General features: G+C 51.6%; 1 protein-coding gene across 1 annotated transcript in view; it reads left to right on the top strand.

Annotated features, from left to right (window-relative positions):
* SEMA7A (semaphorin 7A (John Milton Hagen blood group)) overlaps positions 1-27,177 on the top strand; it is a 47,607-nt gene that overhangs the window by 6,005 nt on the left and 14,425 nt on the right. The window contains exons 2-8 of the mRNA XM_050966795.1: positions 20,404-20,537; positions 21,468-21,509; positions 22,255-22,350; positions 23,066-23,147; positions 24,447-24,557; positions 26,103-26,242; positions 26,806-26,987. Coding sequence (XP_050822752.1) covers positions 20,404-20,537; positions 21,468-21,509; positions 22,255-22,350; positions 23,066-23,147; positions 24,447-24,557; positions 26,103-26,242; positions 26,806-26,987 — 787 coding nt within the window. The remainder of the gene's footprint in view (positions 1-20,403; positions 20,538-21,467; positions 21,510-22,254; positions 22,351-23,065; positions 23,148-24,446; positions 24,558-26,102; positions 26,243-26,805; positions 26,988-27,177) is intronic.

Below are 27,177 nucleotides of genomic sequence, written 5' to 3'. Positions count from 1 at the left end.
CATCGGCATATGTGAAGCTCCTCGTATTGATCTGCATGGGCTGGTCATTGGCATATAGGGTGAAGAGGAATGGTGCTTGCACACTGCCCTGTGGGAGGCCATTCCCTTGTCTCCAGCAGCTCTGTTTCTTTCACAGTTCTACGTGAAACTCTCTTCTCCAGGAGAGATCGGATCAGCCACCCTGCATGGTAGTCGGCCATCATGTCGTAGACTCTGGCAAGCAGGTTTTGGTGGCTGACTGTATCGTATGCCACTGGTAGGTCTAAGAACACAGCACCTGTTACCATCCCTCCCTCCAATCCATCTTCTATATGCTGAGTGCTATGTAGGCAGTACGAGACTTTCCCAGTCTCAGTCCAGCTTGTTACGCTATGGGATGCTGCTCAATGTGAGGCAGATGAGAATAAGGCGTTTACGAAGTTTATAATGGTGGCATATGCATGGGAGGGGGACCCCCAGGTTGAGAATCTGTCCATTGGGGTCCTTGCTGAAGATGGATCTGACAGACCTTCCTCTCAGCCTGCTCATCTTTTGTCTTCCAACCCCAGTCTTCAGATCCTTTGCAGGGGCTGCAGCAAGGCCTGTTGGGAGGAGTGTCCCTGAGACCCAAAAGCTGTGTATGACTGACCAGCCATAAGCATTCCGGGAGGTGGGGTGGGCTGGAGTGTGGGGGGGGGTGCTCTACCCCTAGCTGAGTAGGTGCCCACAGCAGTATCTGTATTGTGCCAGCATCTGCTTCTGTAGGGAGTTACCTTCTTGGCCCATGGCTGCTGTATCCACCCTTCTTCATCTGAAGGGAGCTGGATCAGCCGCATGGGAGTGTTTGGTACTAGGCTCCCTGCTCCTCATCCTCTCCCCCTGCAGCTGACAGGCTATGCCAATGCAGCCGTCACCACTTGGCACTTGGTCCCTGTGTGGGTGTAATGTGTGGTTACTGCCACTTCACCCTGATCTTTTCTTCTTTCCCAGAAATCCCTTAGCCTGGCCCTCCAGACCATGGGTGCCATGGTTTGTGGGGAACCTTTCCATTCTCACTGGGGCTGATTCACAAAAAAAATGAGACAGCGGAGGAAGAATCAAAGCAAGGAAGCCACATGGTGTTTCCGCTGCTGAAGGCAGCTTTGTTTTCTAATAACTGAAGCCCTGTTTCCCCTGGGAAGAAAGGCACCTGGGATGGAGTTACCAGCATCAGCGTTTCCAGTAGAAAGCCCCATTCTGAGTGGTGCAGATTTGCTCTGTGGTCATCTTCTCTGGGGGTGACATTGGTGTAATTAAGTCTCAGTGCAAAACATTTTAAAACCAAACAGAGCAAGTGGTTTCTGTCCCCTCCTGCTATAGGAATGCGAAGAAAACAAATAGGGTCGGAATAAACAATGTAAAGTTCAGGCTGCTTTACTTGGCATACAGGATTTAGAAATCAGCGTCCATTTCAAAATGCATCCCATCCATTCAGCTAGCCCTGGCTCCGTACGCTGCCTAGCCCAAGGTCAGTCCTGTCAGTAGCTTGACCTCTGCAACTGACCCCAGTTCACTTCATGGCTCAGCAGGACTAGAACACAGATCCTCCTGCTCCAAAAGCACCAGCTCACCTGAACGACGGAAGAATCTCCAATAGCAGTAGGAACATAGATTTCCTGACTGTATCAGACCCATGGTCTATGAGCCCAGTATCCTCCTGCTGATAGTGGCAGCACCAGATGCTTCAGAGGAAGGTGCAAGAGTCGCACAGTAGCAGATGTGGATCACCTGCCCCCACGTTAGGGCTCATTTTGATCTCTACTGCGTCAGGAATGACTGAAGCCCTGAAGTTTAATATTCCTTTCAAAATTATCATTGTCCATAATTACAATGGCTCTGGCTTTTCTTGCTATCCATATAAATCACTCCTTTGGAAGTTAAATTCTTGGCCTCAACAACTTCCTGTGGCAGTGAGTTCCACAGTCTAATTATGCATGGTGGGAATGAAAATGATGATAATCCCTCTCTCTCATCTAGCATTTGAGATCTGTGGATCTCAAAGCTTTTTACAGGGGACATCTGGATCATTATCCCCAGAAAGCATTTCCTTAACCTAAGGGAATACTGAATGACTCAGTGTGAGAATAGGAAGTCATGAAGGTTTGCCAGCTTGTACGATAATTTAATTTTGGTGACACACCCCTGGTTTAAGTTTCAGCTAAGCAGTGTTCCCACTATGACTTGGCCCGGGCGGGGAAGGAAAGAATGTAAATAAACAGTGACTATCTGTGCCTCAGCGGTGAGGGTGGGTCATTGGTGGAGCAATTTGGATGAAAGACTGAATTCTCTGGAGTTTGAATTGCTTTTCCTAACCCTAGTGAAGGAATGGGGCCCACCAAGTAATCAGGTCCAGATCTCCAAGGGTAGTTGTATCTAAATCCCATTGATTTCAGTGGAAGTTGGGTACTGAAATAACTCATTGTTGCAGTGATGGGGAGGCGGGAAGTACCTAGTATGGTGAGCAGGGAGCCTATAAAGATGTGGGTGGTGCCCACGGCTAATCAACCAGAAGGTCCCTCTGCAGGAGGTATGAACTTCTCCAAATTGTTCCTTGTCACCCGCATGCTTTTTGGAGAACAGAAAGTCTCTTCTCCTAACTGAGCTTCTTCCTCATGTCAAATTTCCCTGTTGCTTTTTGTTTGTAAAGTGCAAGAGGCTGGGTGGAAAGCAGTGGGGGTGGGGTGGGCAGTGCACAAAGAGCTCTTTATCCCCAGATCAGGTGCAGGGAGAAAGTAGCTCACACCCACGTGCCTGGGTGCTGACCAGGAGTGAGACGGGCAGCACAGGATCTAGGGCCTCTTCAGACCTAGGTTCAAAAGGGGACAAGTGGTGGGGGGAGGGATGGCTCTGTGGTGTGGACCCCTGTCCCACCAGGGGCAGAGACTGAGACTCAGCTGCTCACCTGATATAGGTGCAGTCAGCTGGCAACATCCTACAGACCTGGGTGGGAAAGGAGCCTCCACCTTAGAGGTGGAAGGTTCCATGGCCTTTGAGTCCTTCAGAATAGAAGAGCCGAGTTCTTGAAATGTACGTATTCCACCTTAGTGTAATTCTTCATACAGCTGGTACCCTCGATGGTCTGTCTTTGGCCGAGGCTCTCCAAGTGCTTGATGAGCATTTATTTGTGCTCAGCCTTTCAGAGGACTCTAGGCCTTTCATCTTCACCTTGATGCGGATGGGGAAACTGAGGGAAAGTGACTTGCCCAAGTTCATGCTGTGAATCAGTGTCAGAGCTGGAAATCGACCCAGGGGAAGTGTTCTCCCTCTTGTGACCACATCTGCACCCATGCAGCAGTCAGGAGCAGGCACTGAATGAATGCAGCCTGCTTTAAGCAGCCTTTCCTCTACTCTATTTGCTGAGTTAGGCTATCTCTGCTGCACCGGTTGGAGACACATTACAGAATTGCATCCCAGGAATCTGGGCTCTTTAAAGCTCATTTGTTCTCCAGTTGTCAAGCCAGGTTCCATCCTCCTCACTGTACAATTCCATTTAAAAATGCACACCGAGAGGGATCGAGGCTCACCCTGCTGCCACTAGGTCTCTGGGGCTGACTCTAGAATTCGAGCTGGGGTGATGCTACAGCCTCCGATAGCACAGAGCACCCAGCTCATGCCAGGTGCTGCCAGCACCATGGGGATAGAGGTGGGAATAACAATGTGCCACTCTTGTCTCCTCGCCCTCTACCTCCAGCAAAGAGACAGTGACATTGAATGGGACCAGCTGCATCCCCTCTGGCATTTGCTCCAAGTGTAAGAGAACAGCTGTTTGGCAAAGAGAGGCTCACTTGGGAGCTTTCGTGGGACGCTGGCGGTGTGTGGGCAGGTAGATGAGACTAAACTGCTGTGTGCTAACAAGGAACTTTTACCTCTGGCACCTCCCTGGTGTCTGGCTTGTCTGTTTAGATTGTAACCCAGCGTCCTAGTGATTAAACCATAGATGACCAGGGCCTGCTGACCGTGGGGGGCCACTATCCCAGAACAGCTCAAGTCATGCCCAGCATCCCATTCCGGGAAAGCAGTGGCACCTGCGAGCAGCTCCCAGCTGTTCCTCCCTTCCTGCCTCTCCCTGCCCCGCACAGCTTGCTTGGCAGAGACAGGGCTCGGCCTCATCATGTGACCGAGGAATCAGGGGCGGGGACGGACATGTGACCCCACATTCCTTCTTTCTAGCTCTAAGGTGGTTAAGCTCAGGAACAGGCTCCCAAGGGAGGTTGTGAAATCCCCATCAGTGGAGGTTTTTAAGAACAAGTTGGACAATCTCCTGTCAAGGCTGCTCTAGGTTTTCTTGGCCCTGCCTCGGTGCAGGGAGCTGTTACTCTGCAATGCGCCTGGCATGCTATCATCTTCTCCTCACAACCTCTGGCTGAACTCTGGCTCCCCTGCCCACACTGCCGAGAGGTTCAGAAATCGGTCGTCTAGGATAAAAATAAGTCTCTTTAACACCAACTCTTCAAATCTGGATGAGGCCAAGGTCCTCTCGGCTCTTCCATTCCAGGCAGTTTACTGGAGTCTGGCGTAAGACCTTCAAAGCTGAGGTCCCGTCTGGTCTGCGTGGGTACAATTCGCCCGCCCCAGCCCTTTTTGGAGGAACAAGGATCCTTGGGTAGATCAGACAATAAAATGCTGCATGCTTATGAGAAGCCCCTTTTACCCCCTTTCATTTTCCTTGTGCCTGGCGTCTGTTTAGACCAGTGGTTTTCTCACTGTCTGCCTCTGGCTGCTGCCCTCTGGCTCAGAAGTGACAGTGTTTCAGAGCAGCTGTGTCTGCAGCCTGGGCTTGCCAAAAGAGTCTCAAAGTTAGGTCCCCAAATCTCACTGAAACCCCTTGGGATTTGGGCAGCTTTGAACCTTTCAGCCATAGTCCATGAAGTGCTTTGGGGATGAAAGCGCTATGTAAATCCTAGTGAGATTGAAAGATGGGGCTGTAGAGGTCACCGAGTCCAGCTCCCTGCACTAGGGCAGGGCCAAGCAAACCTAGACTAACCCTGACAGGTGCTTGTCCGACCTGTTCTTAAAAACCTCTACTGACGGGGATTCCACAACCTCCCTTGGGAGCCTGTTCCCGAGCTTAACCACCTTAGAGTTAGAAAGTTTTCTAACCTAAATCTTGCTGCAGATTCAACCCATTGCTCCTTGTGCTACCTTCAGTGGACACGGAGAACAATTGAGCACTGTCCTTTTTGTAGCAGCGTGCAGCATACGTGAAGATTATCAGGTATCCCCTGAGTCTCTTTTCCCAGGACTAAACATGCTCTGCTTTTTAAACTTTTCCCTCCTAAGTCAGGTTTTCTAAACCCTTGATCCTTTCTGTGGCTCTCCTCTGTGCTCTCTCAAATGTGTCAACATCTTTCCTAAATTCAAATGACTGATTTGCCATGGCAAGGTCATTGATTCCACAGAGAGGCCCTGAGTTAAAAATGCCATCACCAGGCTGAAGGAGGGGTTGGGCTGGATCTCTCTCCCCCCCTCACCTCTGCTGGGGTCCCACCTCTCTAGGTATCACTAACCAACCCTGCTACGGAGGGTTCCTCCTTGGGGCTCAGAGATGTACCCTCATCCCAGCTGCACACCCACCCTGGGACACTTCTGTGAAATGCTCCTGTGGGAGCCTCCAGTTACAGTATTGGCAGCACATTGTTATGTCTAAGACTCTCATCAGCCAATGCTGTTCATATGCCACAAGTTTCACTGACTCTCTCGGGTAAAGGAGCAGCCATCTGGTCTGATCCTCTCCCCTTCTGCTCTGCATCTGTCTAGGAGGATGGGGCGCTGACAGCTTTTAAAAATCGCAGACAGAAGTTGGCAGAAATAAACGTCCCCACAGCTAGTCACCAGCTCCTCTTGTATTTAGACTCCCAGACAGGGAGGATAAAGGCAGGTGCCACTGTTATTATTTCCAGGAAGAGCCTCATGATCAACAGGCAGCGGCAAAGAATCTGAGCAGTGAAGAGCAAGAAGGATAAATCTGAGCCCCTGCTGCACTATCTACTAACCCCCCTTCAGCAATAGATGAGAAACAAGGTGGCAGCCATGCCCAGCACTCAGTACATGTTCATTTTGTGTATGGGGCCCAAGCTTTACTGATCTATAGTCCCCACATGCTTGGCCACAGCAGAGAGTCAATATGGCCTGGTGCTTGGAGCACGTAGCTGGGGCTCAGGCCAGCTGGGGTCTGGTCTCGGCTCTGGCACTGAATCAGTGATGGACCTTGGACAAGTCACCTTCACCACCCTGTGCCTGCGTTTCCCCCTCTGGAGAAGAAGGGTTAAGAATTCTTACTCACTGCTGGAAGGTGCTTTGAGATCTTCTGGTGGCAGGTGTCCTCTGGGGGTATTTAGGCTATATTGCTGTAAGCTCTATGGACATTTGCTGGGGGGTTGGGCTCCTCCCTGCTCCTTTGCAAACCCCAGCCTTAATTTGCTCCAATTCAGTTAGAGAGAAATAAGAACAGCAGAGAGGAGCTAAGGAGAGGGAGGATTGTTCAGTGGTTAGAGCACTTGCTCAACTCCCTGCTCTGCCACAGCCACCCTGTGTGACCTTCAGCAAGTCATGGAGCCACTCCAGGACTTTTTCCCCATCTATACAGTGGGGATAATAGCCGAGCCTGGCCTCCCAGTCCCAGGGGTGTTTTTGACAATGCATTACAGATTAGGAAGTACTCGGGTAAGTATGGAAGTCAAGAGCAAAAGCAACGATGAACTGAATTTCCAAATGAGATGGCTGTAAAGGGGAAGACCCCACCCACCTTCACTGGCAAGATTGGGGTGTCCCAGGACGTCACACCTTGGCTTCATGCTTCTGGATAAGAATCCCAGGGAAAGTACTGTCCTGTGGCTCTAAAGCCCTCATAAACTGGAGGGGATGGAGGACAAACCTGTGGTGGGCTTCTGAGCACTGACAACTCATCTAGAGTCAAGGAATTTTTAAAATAACCCTAGGAATTATTTCTTCAAAACAAATTTTTTAAAATGAGTCTGATCACAACCGAGTGGGGATTGGGAATTCTGTGGGGTCCCCACTGTGGCAGGAACCCTTGTAAATTTCCAATAAATGGGGTGTGCACCTGTAAATTGTAGCTATCTCTCAGATTTACTTTGTAGGGGAAAATAGGGAAACAGCAGCAGGAAAGAGCCTGCTCTGCACGTCATCGACAGGCACCAGCTGAACTGCTGCATTTCCTTGTTTGAGGATGTCTAAAACAGGCTCGTACTTCATTTCCTGTTAAAGTTCAAGGGACAGGTCAGCAGATGGGCTGTGCTGGCCAGAATCCCAAGGCTGCTTCCCCTGCCCGTACCTTGGCTATACTGAGCCCTTCCAATTGAAGTGGGTTGAGTCCGGATGGGACAGCCCTGTCCGCAGCTCCACTCTGTTTATACACCAGCAATAGTCTTACTAAAATGCTGTCTCCAACCATGCAATGCAGGATGTACTTGGTACCTCTGACCTCATTCCTGGTGCAGGGGCTTAGCCATGTGTGACTTGGCACCATGGAAGGGATGTAAGGCTCTGATCCGTCTGTCTTGGTGGAAATTTATGAGGGTTTCTGCCACAGTGGGGACTCCCACAGAATTCCCAAATCCCTGCTCTGTCGCTAGCTGTCTCTTTTCCTTGGGATTATTATTATTATTATTTTATTATTATTTTTATTTTTAAAAAATCCCCAGCACTAGATGAGTTGGTGAGAGCTCAGAAGCCTGCCATAGTTTCGCCCTCCATCCCCATTGATTTATGTGGGCTTTAGACCCCCCAGGACAGCACTTTCCCTGGGATTCTTATCCAGAAATCTGAAGCCAAGATGTGAAGTGCCTCCGATTTGTCCTGAAGTGTTTCCTTCCTTCCTGCCCTCATCTTTCATTTAGTGCCGGAAAGAATAAAGCCAGGCACTACAGGACGCAGTAAATGTGCTTGTGAGGGAGCAGAACAGAAAGAGATTGAGGCTTAGGTGGGAGCACTCTCCCTGCAGGGTCTGACATCCCATGATAGGACTCAAAGTGGCACACAGTGCACCCACCTCATGACGCTAGGTGGGTCACACTATGGTAAAGCTGTCATGCCTTGTGGTGAGTTTCATCTCCCTGCCTCTGACAATGGCTGTCTAGATGGAAGCAAAAGGTCCTGATGCCCTTTCTATAACAGCTGGGGTGATATTACTTAAACTGGCATCCCAGGCCACCGTTCTGTTCCTCCATTGAAACTGATTCGCTAAGATCCAGGGCTGTATGTGAATTCTGCTATCCAGTCGCTAGCATAACAGGACCCTGACCTTGATTAGGTGGCCTCTGGGAACTACTGGAATAGAAATATGGACTAATTAAAACCAAGCAGACTGCATGTGGCCTGATTCTCAAAGGGGATGAGCGCTTGTGACCCCCACTCGGGTTTGCTTGGCAGCTTTGAAAATCAGGCCAGTAATGGCTGATGCCTCTGCAATACACTCACTGCACCCCATGGAGACGCGTTGCTGTGCATCCCTTGAGTGTGGAAGGTCGAGTATTACCAGGGTTATTGATGCTCATACTTCCAAGCTGGTTTCCCAGCTGGAGTCAAGAAGGATAGTATAGTATGGCACAATTAGGGGCATCATCAGGGCACTGGGTCATTGTTGCGTATTCTGAAATATTCAGTATTAGCCCCTATCCGACAAGGTACCAGAATTCAGGGCCCATTGGCTTGTTCTAGTGAGTCATTTCCTGTGTTCTTATAAATGATGCTGCTCTGTATATGGCTTAATTCTAAACTCAACTCTCTCCAGTCAGAACAATTCTAAGAACAGGTCGCAAAAATCCCACTGAAACCTTTTTTTGTTCTGATTTGGCAAATTTGACCCTTTTTACAGAGACCGTCTGATTTTAATGCAGTTCTGACGGAACACCAGCACATTCACTGCCTGCCAGGCAGGTTTCCATCAGTTCCCAGGCTTCTAGGGCCCATTGCTTGGGGGCAGCCCATCGAGCAGATTGCGTTGGGGTCGAGGACTTGCAGGTTGCACAGCTCCTTCCCTTTTGCGGAGGGTTTCGAAATGTTTTGTTGTAATATAGAGTCGGAATAAACCAGATTTCAAAATACTGACATCCTCCCCAAAATGGAATTGCCCCTCTGCTCAGCTGTATGGTTACACAGGAGGGGCATGAGATTTGCCATGACTGGTGGTCCATCTAGCCCACTAGCCAGTTTCAGAGGATGGTATAGCAATTCCTGCTAGGGAGAATTTTGCAGCAACATGCCTTTGATGGAAGAGTCCTCCCACCCCAGACAGTCGCTGCATAGCTAGCATCCTGAAGCAGAAGCATGAGGACTGATCGCTTTTTAGACATGAATGATCAGGGGTATGTAACAGTTTCCATATGGGGAGAGATTAAAAAGACTGGGACTTTTCAGCTTGGAAAAGGGACTTAAGTGGGGCTATGATAGAGGTCTATATAATGTTGACTGGTGTAGAGAATGTAACATTTCCTTATTCATTTATTCCTTCGCATAACTCAAGAACTAGAGGTCACCCAATGAAATTAATAGGCAGCAGGTTTAAAACAAACAAAAGGAAATATTTCTTCACACAATGCACAGTCAACCTGTGGAACTCATTGCTAGGGGATGATGCGAAGGCCAAAACTATAACAGGGTTCCAAAAAAGTTCATGGAGGATAGGTCCATCAATGGCCATTAGCCAGGATGGATGGGGATGCAACCCCATGCTCTGAGTCATAGGCGCTGACTCCATGGGTGCAGAGTTACTGGCTCTCTCACCAGAGTATGAACTGATGCTGGCAGGGAGATGCAGCCACAGGCTGGAGTGTGACAGGTTTCCCATGTCCAGCCCACTGAGGGTTTGGCTCTTTAGCTCAAGAGGACCCCAAGTCAATCCCTGACCAGAGAGATGGAACCCAACCAAAATCCTTCGGGGACCATTTGGTTCCCAAACTAGCTCCATGGCCCATTTCTACCAGGAGTTGGGGGAGCGTGGGAAGGCCCAAGAGGCTGAGAAGAGAAGCAAGAGGAAGACCGGTCCCAGGGGCTTCTCTCAGAGAAATGACGGGACCACAAGACACAGATAAGCCAGCTTCACTTTCTGAAGTGAAGAAGCCAGCGACCACACAAACTGGTTTGCTCAACCTGGCCCGAGGTTTAAGTCATTGTGAGAGCCTAGTCTCATGACAGTCTAACTGATCGCAACATTTGAGGTCAGGAAGGAATTTCCCCTCAGATCAGATTGGCAGAGACCATGGGTTTTTTTGCCTTCCTCTGCAGCATGGGGCATGAGCCACTTGCAAGTTTAAACTCCTGTCAGTGGTGGAGTTTCTGTAACTTGACCTTTAAACCGTAATTTGAGGCCTTCAGTCACTCAGCCAGAGGTTAAGGGTCTATTACAGGAGGAGGTGTGTGGAAAATCTGTGGCTACAATATTCAGGAGCTTAGACTAGATGATCATGATGGTCCCTTGAAGTCTGAGGGAGACTGACATTAACCTTTCCGACTGCCCCGGGCTAAAAGGAAATGTGGGAGGGGCGATGGTGCGCTGCATTGCTGCACACACAGACCCAGCCCAGTGGGGTGGGACCATGGTGGCTTTAAGCCATTCTGCCCCCTCCCTCTCCTGGTCTATTCCAAAGGCCAAAATTACTGCAGCCCATCCCCTGCTGCCATTGGGCTGTGACACCAGCCTGCCCCCTCCCATTTCCAGTTCTTCCCCTCCCTTCCCCCCCACATCCCGTCTGTTTGGGCCTTGAGACCCAGTTCCTGTGTTGGGAGACTTCCCGTGCCCCCAGCCTCCACCAACCAGATCATGGCCTGTTCTGGCCCCTGGGGAGGGGTGAATCCATTCTCTTGTCGCGAGGCCAGCTCCACAGAAAGGTCAGGTTTACACCAACCAGTGACACTGTCAGAACAGCATGGGGGGGAGCTTGTCCCTGTTGCCTCTCAGTGACCCCTGATCATACCAGATCAGGTCACAAGTAAAGAGGAGACTTTTTTTTTTTTTACCTGCCAGCTCTACAGACTCCTGGAATCTGAGAACCAAGCTGGGCAATATGGGGTCCGCAGGCCAGATCATCCATGCCACCTGTGCAGGCCCATTGCCTTTGGATCACGTCCTGAGTGTGGCTTGTGCTGTCAGTTGGGTCTGGTTGGAACTTAGCACACAATTGGGTGGACACAGTAGCAGGACCAGGTCCAGCTGAGCAGAGATCTCTGGGCCCCTGGCCAGTGACTGAGTGAGCTGCTTTGAGCAGAGAGCCATATCCAGTCAGTCCTTGAGCCAGTCTCCCACTCATCGGGAAACCTGTGACCGAACACATGAAAACATCACTTGTCTCCCTTCTCCTTTGATCACTGGCTGCTGCTCCTAGCTTGCTGCCCTAGCTCACCCTGCCTGGCAGTAGCTACACCACTGATGACAGCAGTGAGTTGACATCTCCCTGGGTCACTTGTCCGCAGTATAACACAAGCGGAACACAGCCTTGTGCCAGAGCAAATTCCCTGCTATCGTCGTCCATAGACCCATGTGCATGCTGGGCAGGAAGGATGGATCAGTGGTTAGTGCAGCACCCTTGCTGTGTGACCCTGGGCCCATCATTGAGTCTCACTCTGCCTCAATTCTCCGTCAATGCAATGGGGATAATAGTACAGCCTGTGTTGTGACATGTCCGATACGACTGCAATGGGAGCTGGATAAATAGAGCAGCTGACCTCTGTGTGTGGTTTTACTGGAACGAAAAGAGATTCCCCCTACTGAGATCTTTCTCTAAATGAGCCCCTCTGCACTGCTCCCCTTTGAAGGGGTTTCCAGGATGTTGATGGTTCTTTTTATTTTTAAAAAGAGAGAACAAAAATCGAGGACTGGGAAGTCCTGCCAACCGACTGTATCTGAGCCATAATAAGAATTTCCAACTGAGGCTCTTAAAGCACCAATGAATTAACGACTCACTAATACTTGTACTAATGTCTGGTGATATTTGTAGCCGAGACTAATATTAAAGCCTTTGCATTTAGGAGCATCGACACCCTCTACACACAGCCACTTCGTCGTCCTGAAATCCAGGGGGCAGGTAGCTAATATCCCTCTTTTAAGGACCCTGATGTACAGAAGGGAGGAGTGATTTGCTCAAACCACCTGTGAGCCTGCCGTAGAACTTGGTTACTCTGAACGCCTACGCTCATGAGATCGGCAGACCTAACCCACTACTAGACCACGTTGGCTCTGGCTTCGGAGCATAAATTGGTTACATTTGGGGAGGCGGGGGGTGGGGAGTCAGAAAATAAATCTCCCCATCCCCAAATCTGGCTGGAGCATTTTACAATTGGCCGTGTGCAGTATGGGGGCGTGGTGTGAAAGGGGCTCATCTGCCTGTGAAGGAGCAGGTTGTGGTCCGTGCTGGAGGCAGGATACCAGACTGGATGGACCAGTGATCTGGTCTAGTTGGGCCAATCCTACGTTCCTCTGTGCCTGGACGGAGCAGATCAAGGCAACTCCCCGCTAAGGTTGGGCCATTTGGACCAGGAGGCCAGTCACCTCCTCACTTCCCCGTAGCTAAAAGAACAATCATGTGCTTATTCCTACTAAGTTATGTGCAAGGACAGCTGACTGAGACTGAAGATCCGCTGTGGTGCCCTTCAGCTTAGCTAACTAACATGAACAGCCCCAGGTTGATGGAAGCTAGTCTGTTTCTTGGTTCCCTTCCTGTGCAATTGACCATGTTTGCAAGTTCCCTTAGCAGTTGGGAGAAGTGGTATTTGCTCTTTGGATGGGTTGCTTCTTGTTAGTTAATTATGGGAGGCGTTTTCCTATGGGAGCACCTTCTTTTTCCTTATCTGCTTCTCCATTACCCCCATTATCGTTCTTTCTCTCTCCCTCACCCCCCTATTCTTTTGTTGTGCTCAGGTCATGGTATCTGCCAGCAACTGATTTAGCTGCTTTCCCTGCAAAGCACAGAGCTTTCCTTTCTTGTATGCATTCTCCCACTCGGGTTAGCATCTAAAATGACAATTGCTCCATTGATTCTTCAGCTGGCTGGGGCTTTGTGTGAACCAGATAAAATGTCAGAGAAAATCTCAGAGTGGATGGGAATTTGGAGGGTGGGTGAGGAGCTGCCTTCTTCGTGGCATTGTCTCCTTTGAGGGGTCAGTCTTCTCCTGGGAACTGCTATTTATTTCCCCACTCTACCGAAATGAGATCAAGAACACACATGGGGTGATTCCCCTACCAGATTCTGAAAATGCCAATCCAGGGCTGTGCATGGAAAAGCAGAGCATGACTTGGGGAGGATTTGGGTCTCTCAATCAAAGAACAACCTAGCACCTTTCACCCAGAAGGATCCCAGGGTGTTTAGAGACTGCATGAGTGGGGATCAACCCACCTACCTCTGACCTGCAGCCATCTCTGGGAGTGGATCATGGTAGCTGTAGCATGACAGTAAATTCTCACAGCTAGAATTAAAATGGAACCCCAACAGGAATACAGACTGCAGCTTATCAAGTTGGAATTTGGCCAGGATATTGGGGGTAGCACCCCTTTTTGCCCAAAAGCGCCACAAGATCTTTAAATGGCCATCTGTGAGCAAGCCTTAGGCTTTAAATCTAGTCTATTTATACGGCCCCCATTACTGTGGCATGTGGTCTCTTCACAACACCCCTGTGAGGCAGGGCAGAACTACTAGCCCCATTGTGCAGAGGGGGAAACTGAGGCACACCCAAATCCTTAAATGTATTGAGGCTCCTGATTTCCATTGAAATCAATGCCCAAGTCACACGGGGAATCCGTCAAATGGCAGCACTTCCAGCACTGCACTCCTGGGTGCACTGGGGATAGTGCCAATTCAGAGAGAAGAGTACCAGGACCTGGGATCTTCTTGGAGTTCTCCTATTCAAGCACCAGACAGGTTCAACCCTGTTTAGTAGATGAGTCCAAACAAAGCTGCAAGTCAAGCACTTATGGCTCTTGGCAAGCCCGTGTATTTTGGGTTTGTCCCTTTTGAAGCATCTGGCAGAAAGAAAAACTACTACTGTTCTGGCGCCAGCAAAATGATTGTTTTCATTGTAACTGCTCAAAGGGGAAACAAGTCATTAGCTTTTGTGGAAGCTTGGGTCTGAGCAGAGCTGTGGAGTATGGCTGAGCTCAACTAAACCCAGTCCCCGAAACACCCACACTGCAAAAAGCCAAATTGAGGTCAGCAGAAATGAAGTGAGCAGCCTTGTGCTGCATAAGGAAAATGGAAGTCTGAAGGCAGCATGTATTCCCCTAGGTCAGCTGTTGAACGTAGGACAAAGATGAATGTTACACAAGAGGAAAAAGGTCACTAGACCCCCAAGTAAGAGCTAGGGTATGCTGGTAGCATAAGATGAGCAGGTTCCTCTTTTTTTATTTATCCAGGCACATAGGCTCTGTCTTCCCTGCAAAAAGGGGAGTGGATTTTACATGGCCGTAGCTATGGTGATGGAAAACCCTAGGGGAGCCAAGGCACACGTAGTGTATTACCTTGATATAGCCAGTTGAGGTCGCTATTATGGGCACTACACTTTAAGAAAGACATGGACGCACCTTTGCGCAGTAGTTACCCAGCACTGGTCAGGAGTCGGGAGTTCTGGGTGCTAATCCAGGCTCCACCACTGAGTCACTGGGTGACCTTGGGCAAATCACTTCACCTCCCTGTGCTTCAATGTCTCTATCTGTATTCAGTCTGGTGAAGATTCAGCAGTGAACGTGGACCCAACGCTTTGAACATGCCCAAGTTGTTGAATCTGCAAAAGAGGGATCAGCCAAGAAGCAACTTGGCCTGCAAAGCCACCCAGGTCACGAGACAGGCGGTGCTCGGGCAAGGAGCATTGTGGGATTTCAGAGGGCAAATTTTGGAGGAGATCCCAACCGGGTCATGTCAGCAAGCAGGTTGCATTTGTACGAGCATTGTGTGCAGGCAGCCTCATGAACCGTTCCCTCCCAAGCTGTGAAAGGATGGTACTTTCTAGCACTATACCAGAGCTGCCCGGACCTCTTCCCTCAACCCCTTTTGTGATTGCAATTGACTTGCACAACACCGCATGCTCGAGGTTTGCTGCATTTTCCATCTGGATGTGGTGGGCAGTGAGCTTCCTAGAACTGACTTGCAGTTGACCAAACTGGCTGACAGTAAGCGGTGATCAGCACAGCCACAGAGAGTTGCGCTAGAAGCTGACGGGGCGGTACAAATGGCTGAGCAGGAGGAATTTAACCCGTCTGGTGAAGATGCAGAATTAGGGGGCTGGGGCACGGTGATACAGGCTGCTGTGGATATTCAGGGATAGTGCACACGTTCTCATGGTTCTGTCCTGCCTCCTGCATGCTTAGCCTGCAGGGTGAGGTGAGACTTCTGTTTGCAGGGAGGAGGGGTGACCTGTCCAGGTCTTGTCGCAGCATCATGGCACAGCATGTAGTGACCTGAAGGAACAACGCTGCCTCAGTAGGAGATGTGTTGGGTCCAATACGGGGTTTACAGTGGAGCGGGGCCCACACTCAAATGGGCAGTGATATGGGGAAGCTCACACTGCTGGGATCTGGCACTGACAAGCCACTGCTGGAGTCTTGGCCAACACTAACATGGTCATACCAGAGAGGTGATCACTCTGCTCGATTCCTGAGTGGCATTGATCAGGCACTGCTGGGAGGAAGCTCACAAAGCTGGAATCCCAAGTGCTGCTGCTTTTGAGGAGGAAGCACAGAGAAGACAATGCAGCCCCCAGAACAATCAAGGCGCCCTCTGTTTTGTTGAGTACTGTAGTTGTGCTGGACAGGCTGGCAGCCTGTGCAGTGGCTGAAGGCGCCTGGCAGGAAGCTTGGTCCTGTGCAGCCTGCCCTTTGCCCACACTGCGCATTGACTCTGTCAATCAAGAGGCACGTGCCAGGGATTTATTTCCTTGCTGGAGGGCCTTTTTTCCCCTTGGCTCATGTGGGCTGCAGACTCTCCCCTGTCCCCTCCTTCTGTACTCGAGGCTCAATGCGCACCGATGATTGATTCTTCTTAGCAGCAAAGAATGGGCTCGCTTGGGCTGAAAGTGAACATCCTGCTGGTGTAAGACCCAACAGCCAATCTGTCTCCACAGTGACGTCTGGGCCCAGGCTAGCCACCTGAGCCAGATTACATGGGTAATACTAGCAGTGAAGACAGCAGCGCAGCGTGGGCTAGCAAGCCGAGTATGTACCCAGAGTCTCCACCAGGCCGCACTCTCTCTCAGCTGTCTTCACTGAGCGAGGCAGGCTAGCCCATACGCAGCTCTCGTGGTGTCGGTAGACCCTCTGTCGGGCAAAGCACAGGCACCATCAGTGCAGACTTCCCACACGGCCGCACACATTGGGCTTTGTCTAAGCTGGGATTCTAGCCCCGAACCTAGCTAAAGAGACACAGGCCCAAGCGTAGACAGGACACTGAGATGGCCAGGGTAAGAGACAGTCAGGACCATGACAGATCTCCGAGTAGTTTGGACACAGCAACTTAAGTGTGCCTGGCTCTTAATAGAGAAGATGGTGATACGGCCCCAGCCCCCAGTCTAGGAAAAAGTAGGATCCTCCTGTCCGCTGCTAGTGGCAGGGCACCGCTGGGAGGAAGCTCAGAGCGGAAAGGAGCGGCTACGCTGCAATAGAGGAAGAAGAGCGGAGAGCAGAGAGAGATTTCTCACTAGCAAGCAGAACAGTTCACCTGGCCAGCCAAGGAAGGCTCTGGCCTGTAACAACGTGCTGCAACTCGGGGTGGGGTACAAGTTGTGCAGTGCACTCGTTGTTAATCCTTGTGTGCTGGTGGGGAATACCACTTCTGATGGCGGCCAGGGGCTTTATGTTCTTCATCAAGGCTGCCGTTTAGCTCCCCACTAAGTCTTGTGTCCAGCCTGCAGTTCGCAATCCGAGTCAGCGTGCAGTGATGTGGCTGTGGTGGAGGGATTTGACTAGCGCATGCCCCTGTTTTAGACTATATTATAGACACCCCCTAGGGGGCACAGATGCAGCTACGCTGCCCAGGGACATCACCCCCACTTGGAGGCTGAGTTCGCAGGCCTCTCTGCTCCGGTTGTGGCTCTGGGCATGAAGGGTCAGGCACCAAAGGGAGATGTGGGAGGAGAACTCTGCTAGAGAACCCAGCTGTGACATGAGAATCAACAGGAGAGGGCCCTTGCCCCCGGGAGAGGAAGCAGCCCAGAGCTTCCCTCTAAACTCAGCCCAGCTGGAGCAGAACCTAACGAATCCCAGGATGGGTGATCATCGCAGGTTGACTTGGCAATGAGGATTCCCCATCTTGTAACCAGCGCAGTCGCACTACAGCCTCTCCAGGGAAGGGCTCTTTGCAGCAGCTCAGCCGTTACACTAATGACCCTTGGCGCACTGCTGCGTCAGCAAAGAATAAATAGCAATCATCCTCACCCCTGGGACTGGGCTTGATAAGTTCACTACACTTCGTAAACCCCATTTTATTGAGTGAGTTTTTATTACCCTTATGAGGCACAGGGAGCAGGAGGGGCTCCCCTCAGGCCATGGAACAACAGTCTGATTTTTCAGAGGTAGTGTTGGCTCAGCAGTGCTGGACAGCATGTGCCTGGCCACTGGTGGTGTCAGCAATAGAACTCAGCAGTGTCAGGGGCCTGACCCAGCCCATGCTGCCTCTGACCTATTAGATCTTGGATGGGAAAGAGCCGTGGGAGCACAGCAAAATGAAACAGTGCGGGCTAGTGGTTAGAGCATGGCGCCTGTAAGTCAGCAGAGCGGGGACTGTTCCTACCTCTGCCACTGACTTGCTGCGGGGAAGGTCCTGTCACTGCTTGGTCTGCCTGAGTTTCTCTATGTGCAAAGCGGCGTGTCCTAGTTTCTAGGTTTGTGAGGCTTGGTTAATTTGTTTACCTGGCACTCTGAGGTTGCGGGGAGCTGCTGTAGGGGGAGCAGTATATGATTAAGAGCCAAGAACCAACTCTGGCCCTGTGGGAGGACGGACAGAGAGGAGGCTAATCTGCAGCTGTCTGGCCATGTTGTTTCCATCTGCCTGGGAGGGTTGCAGTTTTGTAATCTCATCTGTTCCTTCCCCAGTTTCTCAGCAGCTGTGTAATCCTCTTTCCTGCTCTGTACACAGAAGGGTCAGATGCACTGCGCACTTAGCAATTAGCGGTGCCTGGGAAGAAGAGCAATAACCCAGCTGCTTTGGAGTCAAGGCCATGGCTACGCTTACAGTTCTGCAGCGCTGGTAGTTACAGCTGTGTTCGTACAGCTGTATAGGGCCAGCGCTGCAGTGTGGCCACACTGACAGCTACCAGCGCTGCAGTGTGGCCACATTTGCAGCATTTGCAGCGCTGTTGGGAGTGGTGCATTGTGGGCAGCTATCCCAGCATTCAAGTGGCTGCAACGTGCTTTTCAAAAGAGGGGGGTGGGGTGGAATGTGACAGGGAGCGTGGGGGAGACAGAGAGAGAATGGATTTTTGGAGCTGACACTGTTCTCAGCTCCCTGCCTTGCAAGTTCTAAGGACTGGAAGACACACAGTGCCTACCTTCAATCATTTTAAAAGTTCTGACCCCTTCCCCCACCCCTCTCTCATTCACTAAATGCAAATTATGCACTCCTAAATACCCGTCAGACCAGATAAGCATCTGCTCAACATGGACTTCCCCCTCCCCTTCTGCCGTGTGAGCGTGCTGTTTCTCTCTTCAAGCAAACAGCTATGAACATTCCAAAGTAATTCCCCTGCCTGCCTCCGCTCGCTCAGCAAACAGGAGCTGTGTTTGTTTTTTAAATAAGCAGTTTGGCTGAACTCCGAGCTCCCCCTTTCTTCCGGTTTGTTGTGGACAGGAATTCTGGGATACCTCCTTATACCCCGGAGGTCAATAAAAGCGCTGGTGGGGTCCACACTTGCTGACCAGCGCTGGATCACCAGTGCTGGAATCGCTACACCCGTGGCACGACTGGGTGTACAGCCAGCGCTGCAACCAGGGAGTTGCAGCGCTGGCCGTGCTTTGCAAGTGTGGCCACATCCTAAGTTGCAGCGCTGTAACCCCTTCACCCGCGCTGCAACTCTCTAGTGTAGCCATGGCCTCAGTGACTAGCCACTCTGATCTGCTGCTCTCCTATATCAAATAATCCTGACCCCTCCCTTCCATCAGGCTCTGCAAGGGCATCAGGATCCTCCCTGCCCTTCCTGTGTCTGTCTCTGCCTTCTCTAGCTCTCTTCTTTGTTTATGCTGAGCTGGAAGTGAGAAACATCAGCTGACAGACACCAGTGTGCTAGTGGGAGTGAGGGTGGCTGTTGGTGTGGTAGGTAGAGAGACTTGAGCCCCTGCATTTGGATCTGGATTGTCTCCCCGTCCTCCACCCCAATCTTGGGGTGGCTGGATCTGGGAGTTTGGCCTGTGCTAGAGGCCAGTTGCAAAACTTTGTGGATCGGGGGGTGGGGGCTGGATTCTGTGTGCCCTCGAAGATCGGGGCTGCGGCTTGCAGGGGTTTGGCTCAGGGCCCTCTGTGCTGGAGGCTGAACCACGCCAGTGTGATCAGTGCCAGGAGATGGGCACTGCCCACCTTTGCTAGGCAAAAGTGGAGACGTGGCTGGTTATCGTCAGGCCTCTAGCTCCCAGCGGGCACAGCTGAGTTAAGCCCTCAGCAACTCAGATGCTTTTATCTGACCCGAATTAACCCCCGCCCCACCCGCAGCGTGAATTGCTCCACAGTACAGTGTCTCTATGTGCTGCACACCCCACACAGGGCCCCAGCTCATGGCTGTAGCAGTTACTCTGTTTCAATATGCTGTGGGGCTCTGGTACAATGGGGGAGGGCACAGAAAAGCAGGACTAGAAGCCAGGAGCCCCGATTTCCAGATGCCTGCTCTGCCCCCACCTGGCCTGGCTGTCCTTGACTGAGGGAAAGTCATTTATTTTAATTCTCACAGGCCAGACACCTGTCTCATTGTACCACATGAGTAGGAGCTTTTAGGCCGGGGCTAGTAAATATGTGAGGCTGCTCTAATCACTGGCACACACTCCCTCCAAAGTGCGCCGTGTCTGCAGTTTCACTTGCTAGGAGGACGCTGAGGAGAGCCCTCCAGCCTTGTGCTGGTGCACGAGTGAGGGCAAGTGATTCCACCCCACAGTGCAGAGTGGCACATGTGGGTGTGCAATGGGCATTTGGGCCACCTCCTGAAAGGCACCGAGTATCAGACTAGATAGTAACGCCACACCTGGCGGATGGGCTGATTATTGCACCTGGTGACTGTCTCTTTGATCTGGGTGTGTCTCTGCAGCTGGGTTTACCATGTGGCAAGAGAGTAACTAGCTGAGAGGTGTAAATCAGTGTGTGTACTCCCTGTTCCTCAGTGGGGCAGGGTGGCTGGTAATCTGACAACGATCCTGCTGGATTCATGGACACTCCTGATTAGTCTCTTTTTTGTTGTGTTTCCTAGGGGAGAGCCGCTTTCTGCTGGAGAAGCACGAGAATCTCATAACTCTCTACCATGAAGAGGGGAATTCTTCTCTCTTGGTGGGAGCGGAGGGAAAGCTCTATTACTTCGACTTTGAAAGCTCCAGTAGCCACGTGGTAAGGAGGCTTTACAGATGTGCATGGCTTAGCCATCCAAGCTTACTGTATAATCGTTCAGCCACGTTTTCCCCATTGCATAGCTAGGGAAACAGAGGCACAGGGCAGGTTAGTGACTTGCACAACCTCCTCCAGTAGGTTAAGGGCAAAGCTGGGAAGAGAAGGCCAGTGTCTCAACACCCAGCCCCATGCTTTAATCCCTCTGGATAACCACCCTGCACAATCTATCCAGGGATCTGACCAGCCAGTGTTTGACCTCAGCATTAGTGATTCTGATGTCACATAGACTAACCAGTGACATCACTGATGATGGAGACCAATGGGGTTTGGGCTCCGAATTATACCATGGACTGGGCAGTGGGAGCATGGGAGATGTCTTCTCCAGTTGTCTCCATGCACTTCCACTCCCCCCAGGCAAGTTAACCCCTGTGGGGCCAGGCACAGACACCACCCTTCTTGCTGTCATACAAATGGACAGTCTGGTTAACCCTCTGAAAACCCCAATCCCTCTTACCACTTCCTCCTCCAACCAGCCACTGATGCCTACTCACTTCCCCCAGCAAGAGACCTGAGTCCTTCCTGACAGCCCTCTGACATCATCCTGACCTGAGCCCACTACTAGTTCCCCCAGCTGTGCCCTCTGCCCACCTGCAGCCCTGCTCCTATCTCCATTTATCCCAAACTCCCAGACCCAGCCCTGAACCGGCCCAGTCTCCCAAGTGCTCCCAACCCACAGCTTCCACATGGGAACCATCTGGAAAGTGCCGACTATCGGTGTTGACCCAGCCATGCAGCCACTCCCGTCTTCCAGGCCAGCTGAGTCCGTGGGTGGCACACGAGTTCACCGAACTTTGCCAGCATTTGTCATTCACTTCCAGACAGTTGTTTAGCAAGGGCAGGAACTAACCCGCGCTTGTTCCTTTTCTCTAGGAGGACTTCCCAGAACAGGATTCAGGAGCCTGCCAAAAACCAGTAAGTCTGGAGATCTCACTAGGTGGATTTAGTCTCTGAGAAATATCAGGAGTTTTCCAGATAGCCCAGAGGAGCCCTTGTAACTCTCACCTCCACTCTGTTAGTGTGCCTTTTCCATTCAGCGGTAGGACTCCTAAGCCACCCAGTGTAGAAATAACCTTTATGGGCACTTAGAGTAGGGAGACCAGATAGCAAATGTGAATTATCCGGACGGGGAGGAGGGTAATAGGTGACTATAATAAGAAGAAGCCCCAAATATTGGGACTGTCCCTATAAAATTGGGACATCTGGTCACCCTAACTTACAGGGGTGGAGGATGTAGGCTTAAGTCAGGGGGAACATGGGTCAGAAGAACTGGGGGTCAGAGTGGGAAGTTCTGGCAGGACGGGGATGAACAGGAGACATGAAGTCACCAAATTCCATTAATGTGGGGAATGTATAATTAGGAGATGGAGTCAGTTCTGTGCTACAGGGTGGGGGTGGCTAGGGTCCCACACTGGAGCTCTGGAGGGCTTGCCAATCCTACTGTCCCCTTCATGAGTAAAATTCTCTGGCCTGTGTTGTGATCATCTAGGCTGTCCTCCTGATACAGCGGGGAACGGTCCCTCCTGGCTTTAATACCCAGAAAAATCCTGGTATCTCCTCCAGCTTAGTGGTGCTATCAGGGCTTCTAAGGTTGGGCTTGGAGCAGCTGGGAGTCACTAAACCATCTACTGTGGCTCTTGCACCCCTTTTTCTTTTCCAGGAGGAGGAGAAGAACTACCTGACTTTCATTGGCAAGTACCACGACGCGCTGTTGATCTGTGGGACAAATGCCTGCAAGCCGACCTGCTGGAACTTGGTAAGCCAGGGAGTTGGTCGCTCAGCCTGCAGGTGAGCAGGTCTAGAACCTGGGTCACCTGATGCTTAGTTCAGTGTTTTCTCCATCGGACCTGGGGTTCTGTCCCCACGCACCTGCACTGTGACCAGAGTAAATTGCTCTGCCTGTCTGTACCTCGGTTTCCCTATCTGTCAAATGCAGATGATGATCACACTCCCCTTCCTTTGCAAAGTGCTTTGAAGCCTATGTGGGGAAAGCCTATGTGGAAGCTGAGTTTAATAGTCCATGACAGAACCCATTCTCTGCTCCTGCTTGGGAAACCCAGTCTGTGGCAGAGGACAGGCAGGATCATGCATCTCGAGTGAGTAACAGCAAAGGGGAATGCAGGAGAACACCAGCCAAGTCAATGCGCTTGTCTGTAAATGTTCCTCCAGGTTAGCTTTTGATGCCAGAGTTGTTCTTGGAGCATGTGACCTGACCCCCCTCACCCTCAGCCTTAACTCACAGGAAACATCTTTCCTGAACTTCCTGGTGCATCAACCCAGTCTAGCTCTGCATGAGACACCTTGCAGCCAGAGCACATGCCAAGTCCAGATGCTGGGGGGTAGGTAATCTCTTGCCCCAGAGGGGACTTGGAACAGATGTTGTATTCTCCCAGCAGAGTAACGCAATCAACAAGGTGCCAGAACCCCTCCTACCAACAATGACTCTTAATTGTTCCCTCTGCCCTCTCCAGGCCGATCGGAATAAATCTGAAGTGGCTGCACAGGGCTTGGCTCCTTTTGTGCGTAACCAGAACTCCCTAGTCCTTGTTGATGGTAAGTCCAAATGCTTGTGTCTGTTCTTCAGCCCGTAGCACCACAGGGCCAGGTCCCCAGTGGTGTAACACTGAAGTCAGTAGAGCCACGCTGATTTCCACCAGTTGGGCGGCTTGCCCAGGGTCTTCGGCTTTGCCTTGTTTAAGTGATTGTGATCCTGGGGAAGAGGCTTTGGGGGAACGGTGCTGTCTTCATGCCGTACCATCGCTGGTCTGTAAATTGGCCTGGTGCTGGTCAGAGGACAGGCCTTAGATCTCCGTGCTGGAGAGAAGCTCAAGGTGGAATGAGCATGAAGTGAGCACTGCTTTCCAACCAGGAACTGGGTGATGTCCTGGGCCTCCAGTGCAGGGTCAGTCCCATTAATTCTAGCATCAGAGCAGCTGAAGAAGCCCAGCAGTGAGGGAGGTGGGATCCCCTCAGGAGATGGTGAGCCACCTCAGGGCTGGGCTAGAGCCTATCTCTGGAGCAGGGTGAGGAGGGAACCTGGGACTGTCCTGCCAGGGTTGGTCAGAGTCCATGGTGATGGGCAGTAACCCTGCAAACCCTCCCCTGTCACTCCAGTGCCCAAGCTGCTGGGCAGTTTGGCATTGCCAACGCCTCATCCACTTGCCCAAAGAAGGGAGGCCGGTGAGTTCTCTTGCCCTCTTGCAGGAGACCCGGCCTCATCCTCCTCACCCAGGCAGGCGTACAGAGGCTTAGCCCTTGTGATTGGCTTCCAGGCACCAGATTAAATTCCACTTCATCTTGGGGCCCTTGATTTTCTCCCATCCCCCACATCTACCTCTCAGCACTGAGCCCTATGCCTAGGGGAGAAGGCAGTGGAGTGGGGAGCTCATCCTCATGCCCGGTCCAAGGCTGCTGTGAATGCCATTCTCCCCTGAAACCTTCCCCTGCTCTTCTGCCCCTGGGAAACCAGAGCTGCTCACATGGCTTTGTTGAATTATTTATTTCCTTAGCTAAGCAGTAATGCTGCTGATTCTGGCCCGCAGGGGACAAGTGTCTATATCCAAAGCCAGCCCCCCACCCCAACTGGCAGGGCTTGGCCTGGCGCAGAAGCCACGGCATGAGTGGGCTTTGGAGAATGAGCTCTTTGCTAGTCCAGGGCTGATGCAGGCTAAGCTGGCACTACCATGACCTAGGCCAGGCCTGCTCATCAGATCTGAGGGGACTCCGCCCTCCAGGGTCATCACCCCGGCTCCTTTCACCTGTACTAGATCCCTTGAGGGAAAAATACTCCCCAGGCGAGTACTGGCAGAACTGAAAACCAGTCAGCTGCAAACGATCCTTCCCATCTTGCAGGTGAAGCCATCTATTCTACCATCAGCTTGCACCAGCACAATGGGAAGATACCCCGCTTTCGCCAGGTCCGAGGGACTGGGGAGCTCTACACCAGCGACACAGTGATGCAGAGTGAGTATGGCAGAGAGCCCCTGGGACTAGCGGTACCTGCCAGGCGAAGCCCAGCAGGACAATGATCTTGGGATGTAAGGGTGTCTCCACCTAGTTCTCTCCACAAGCCATCCTGCATCCTCTGCCCCCTGCTGTAGTCCTATCTGCTGCTCTGGAGTTGCCTAGGGTCAGGAAGTGGCTTGGGGACAAGTCCTTCAGTGCAGCAGCAGCATGCCAGGGGTGGGACTGTGGCAGGCAAGGCAGTCTCCTTAGGTAGCTGTGGGGAGGCTGCTGTACACTGGAGCAGAGGAAATCAAAGCATTTCCTGGCCTGCTCTTTGCAGCCCTGAACAATAAGGTGTCCTTAGAGTGATAAACAACTTCCACCTGTTGTTCGATCCTGGCCATTGCTGGCAAACAGGGAAACAGCAACTCCCAGCACCCCTGCTCTAGCTGGACTGGGGAAGTTATCCCTGTAATGATGGGGACTAAATGCCAGTGCTGTGCAAAATGCTTTGGGCAGTGGCTGCAGAGGAACCGTTCCTCCAGCGTGAGTAGGGGGCAGGTGGGGGGGGAAACAGAAGTAGCTGTGTAAAAAGAACTGAAAAAGCGGAGGCAGCCTCCCATGTCTGAAGCCGGAAGGAAATGCAGCTGTTTAATTGGCCTGCCAGCTGCAGTCACTGCCTGTCCATGGCAACAGAGCAGAGAGCTTCAGTTGCCCATCTGGCCATAAATGGGCACCTGGTGGAGCCCAAAAGCTGCTCCTCCTATAGCTCCAGCCAGGGGCCTGGTAACGAATCCAAACCTGGAAAGCATCCCCTCCCCCGCCCCCTCATCCCCGGCTGGTGGATTGGCAGAGGGAAGAGTCAGGGGTTTCCACCTGGCAAGGGGATTTTATCCCCCTCACAGATGAGGGCCAGAAATGGCAGCAAGTCAAGTGCAGACACAGAGCCAGCAGAAGCAAACAAAGCAGATGCTCCCAAGGCATCACGTAATCAGGCTCTTCCATGCTGGGGGACATGAAGTAATGAGCCTCAGCGCTCCCCTCCAGCTGACATCATGGAGCCAGGGAGGTGTATTTATAGGGCTCTTGCATCATTACCAGCCTTCCGGTCTTCCCTAATTAAACACAAACAACTGCAAAGCCCGCTGGGCCTCCTTTTCCATGCCGTGGCATTTCCCCTATGCACTCCGTTGTCTCCATGGAACGGGTTTCCTTCCATGCTAACCAGCCTAGGGACTCGACTGAGCTGGACTCCAAAGCCTTGACATTTCAAGGAAGCTGCAAAAGGCAAGATCCAGAGCCTAAAACCAGGGTATTGGAACAGGGGAAAGCCACTGATGAGTGTGTCAGGGGTGGTCTCTCTTTGAGCTGAACTGGTTTCAGTTCCTGGCTTTGAAGCATGGCTCTTCAGCTCCAGCTGCAGACGTTCACTTGTTTAAGTCCTAGAGGTCCCTGGTTCAATCCCTGGCAATGGTTGTCACAGGTGCCCATGTATTAGGAGAGATTCTTAGGACATGTCTGCTTGTCTGTCCCATTCTCACGGCTCTTCCTCCTCCATTCCAGACCCAGAGTTTGTGAAAGCCACTGTCATCAAGCAAGATGAGCGCCATGATGACAAGATCTACTATTTCTTTCGAGAAGACAATCCGGACAGGAGTCCCGAGGCCCCGTTAAAAGTCTCCAGAGTGGCACAGCTGTGCAAGGTACAGAGCAGGCAGGGTGGGTTAGAGAGAGCATGGGAGCCAATACATTGCTTCCATGAGTTCCCCTGCTCCGGGGAGCTGGTGTGGCCATGTGGTGAGGAGATTGCTGTGGGCATTACAAAGCAGTGCTGGAGGTGAAGAGAGAACCTGGTTGCCATAGGTCATTTTTTTTGCTTGTTACCACCCCCTGATTTCTGACCCGCCTAGAAGTGAAGTCCTGGAAGGGAGCAAGCTGAAAGGATGGTCTGGTGGTCCCAGATGCAAACCAGGGATCAGGACATGGCTCTGCCACAGACTTCCTGTGTGATCTTGGGCAAGTCTCTCAGTGCCTTTGTTTTCTCCCTCTGCACAATGGGGATAGCAGCTCTGCCCTACCCCACAGGGGTATTGTGAGGATAAACACATTAAAGATAGTGAAGTGCTCACATGCTGTGGTGATTGGGGGGGCCATGTAAGTACGATAGATAATGGAGAGCCATTCAAGGGGCTGGGAGTGTGCCAGAGATTCCCTTCTGCATCCACCTCCTCTGGGATGGGCTCTGAGGCTCTGCTGTGTCCCCCAGGGAGACAAAGGGGGCACCAGCTCCCTCTCTGCTTCCAAGTGGACCACCTTCCTGAAGGCCACACTGGTCTGCGTCGACCCAGCCACCAAGAGCAACTTCAACTTGCTGCAAGATGTCTTCTTTGTCCCGTCAGACAAGAACTGGAGGGAAACCAGAGTGTATGGACTCTTCTCCAACAGCTGGTGAGTATCTCTGCCCACACAGGTCACCGCCTCAGAGCCAAGGGGAGGGGTGTTCAAAGGCACCTCAGGAGCTGACTGCTAGATAGCTGGTCCACTCACCTCAGCTCCCTCATAGTTGAGAGGGAAAGGCATGAGACAGAAAGCACAAGCTCCTCTGCTCCTGTTTGCCACCAGTGGCTTTATTCCTCAC

Source organism: Gopherus flavomarginatus, chromosome 9 (genome assembly GCF_025201925.1).
Source record: "Gopherus flavomarginatus isolate rGopFla2 chromosome 9, rGopFla2.mat.asm, whole genome shotgun sequence".
Taxonomy (NCBI): domain Eukaryota; kingdom Metazoa; phylum Chordata; order Testudines; family Testudinidae; genus Gopherus; species Gopherus flavomarginatus.
This window is presented reverse-complemented; position numbering and strand designations above follow the sequence as displayed.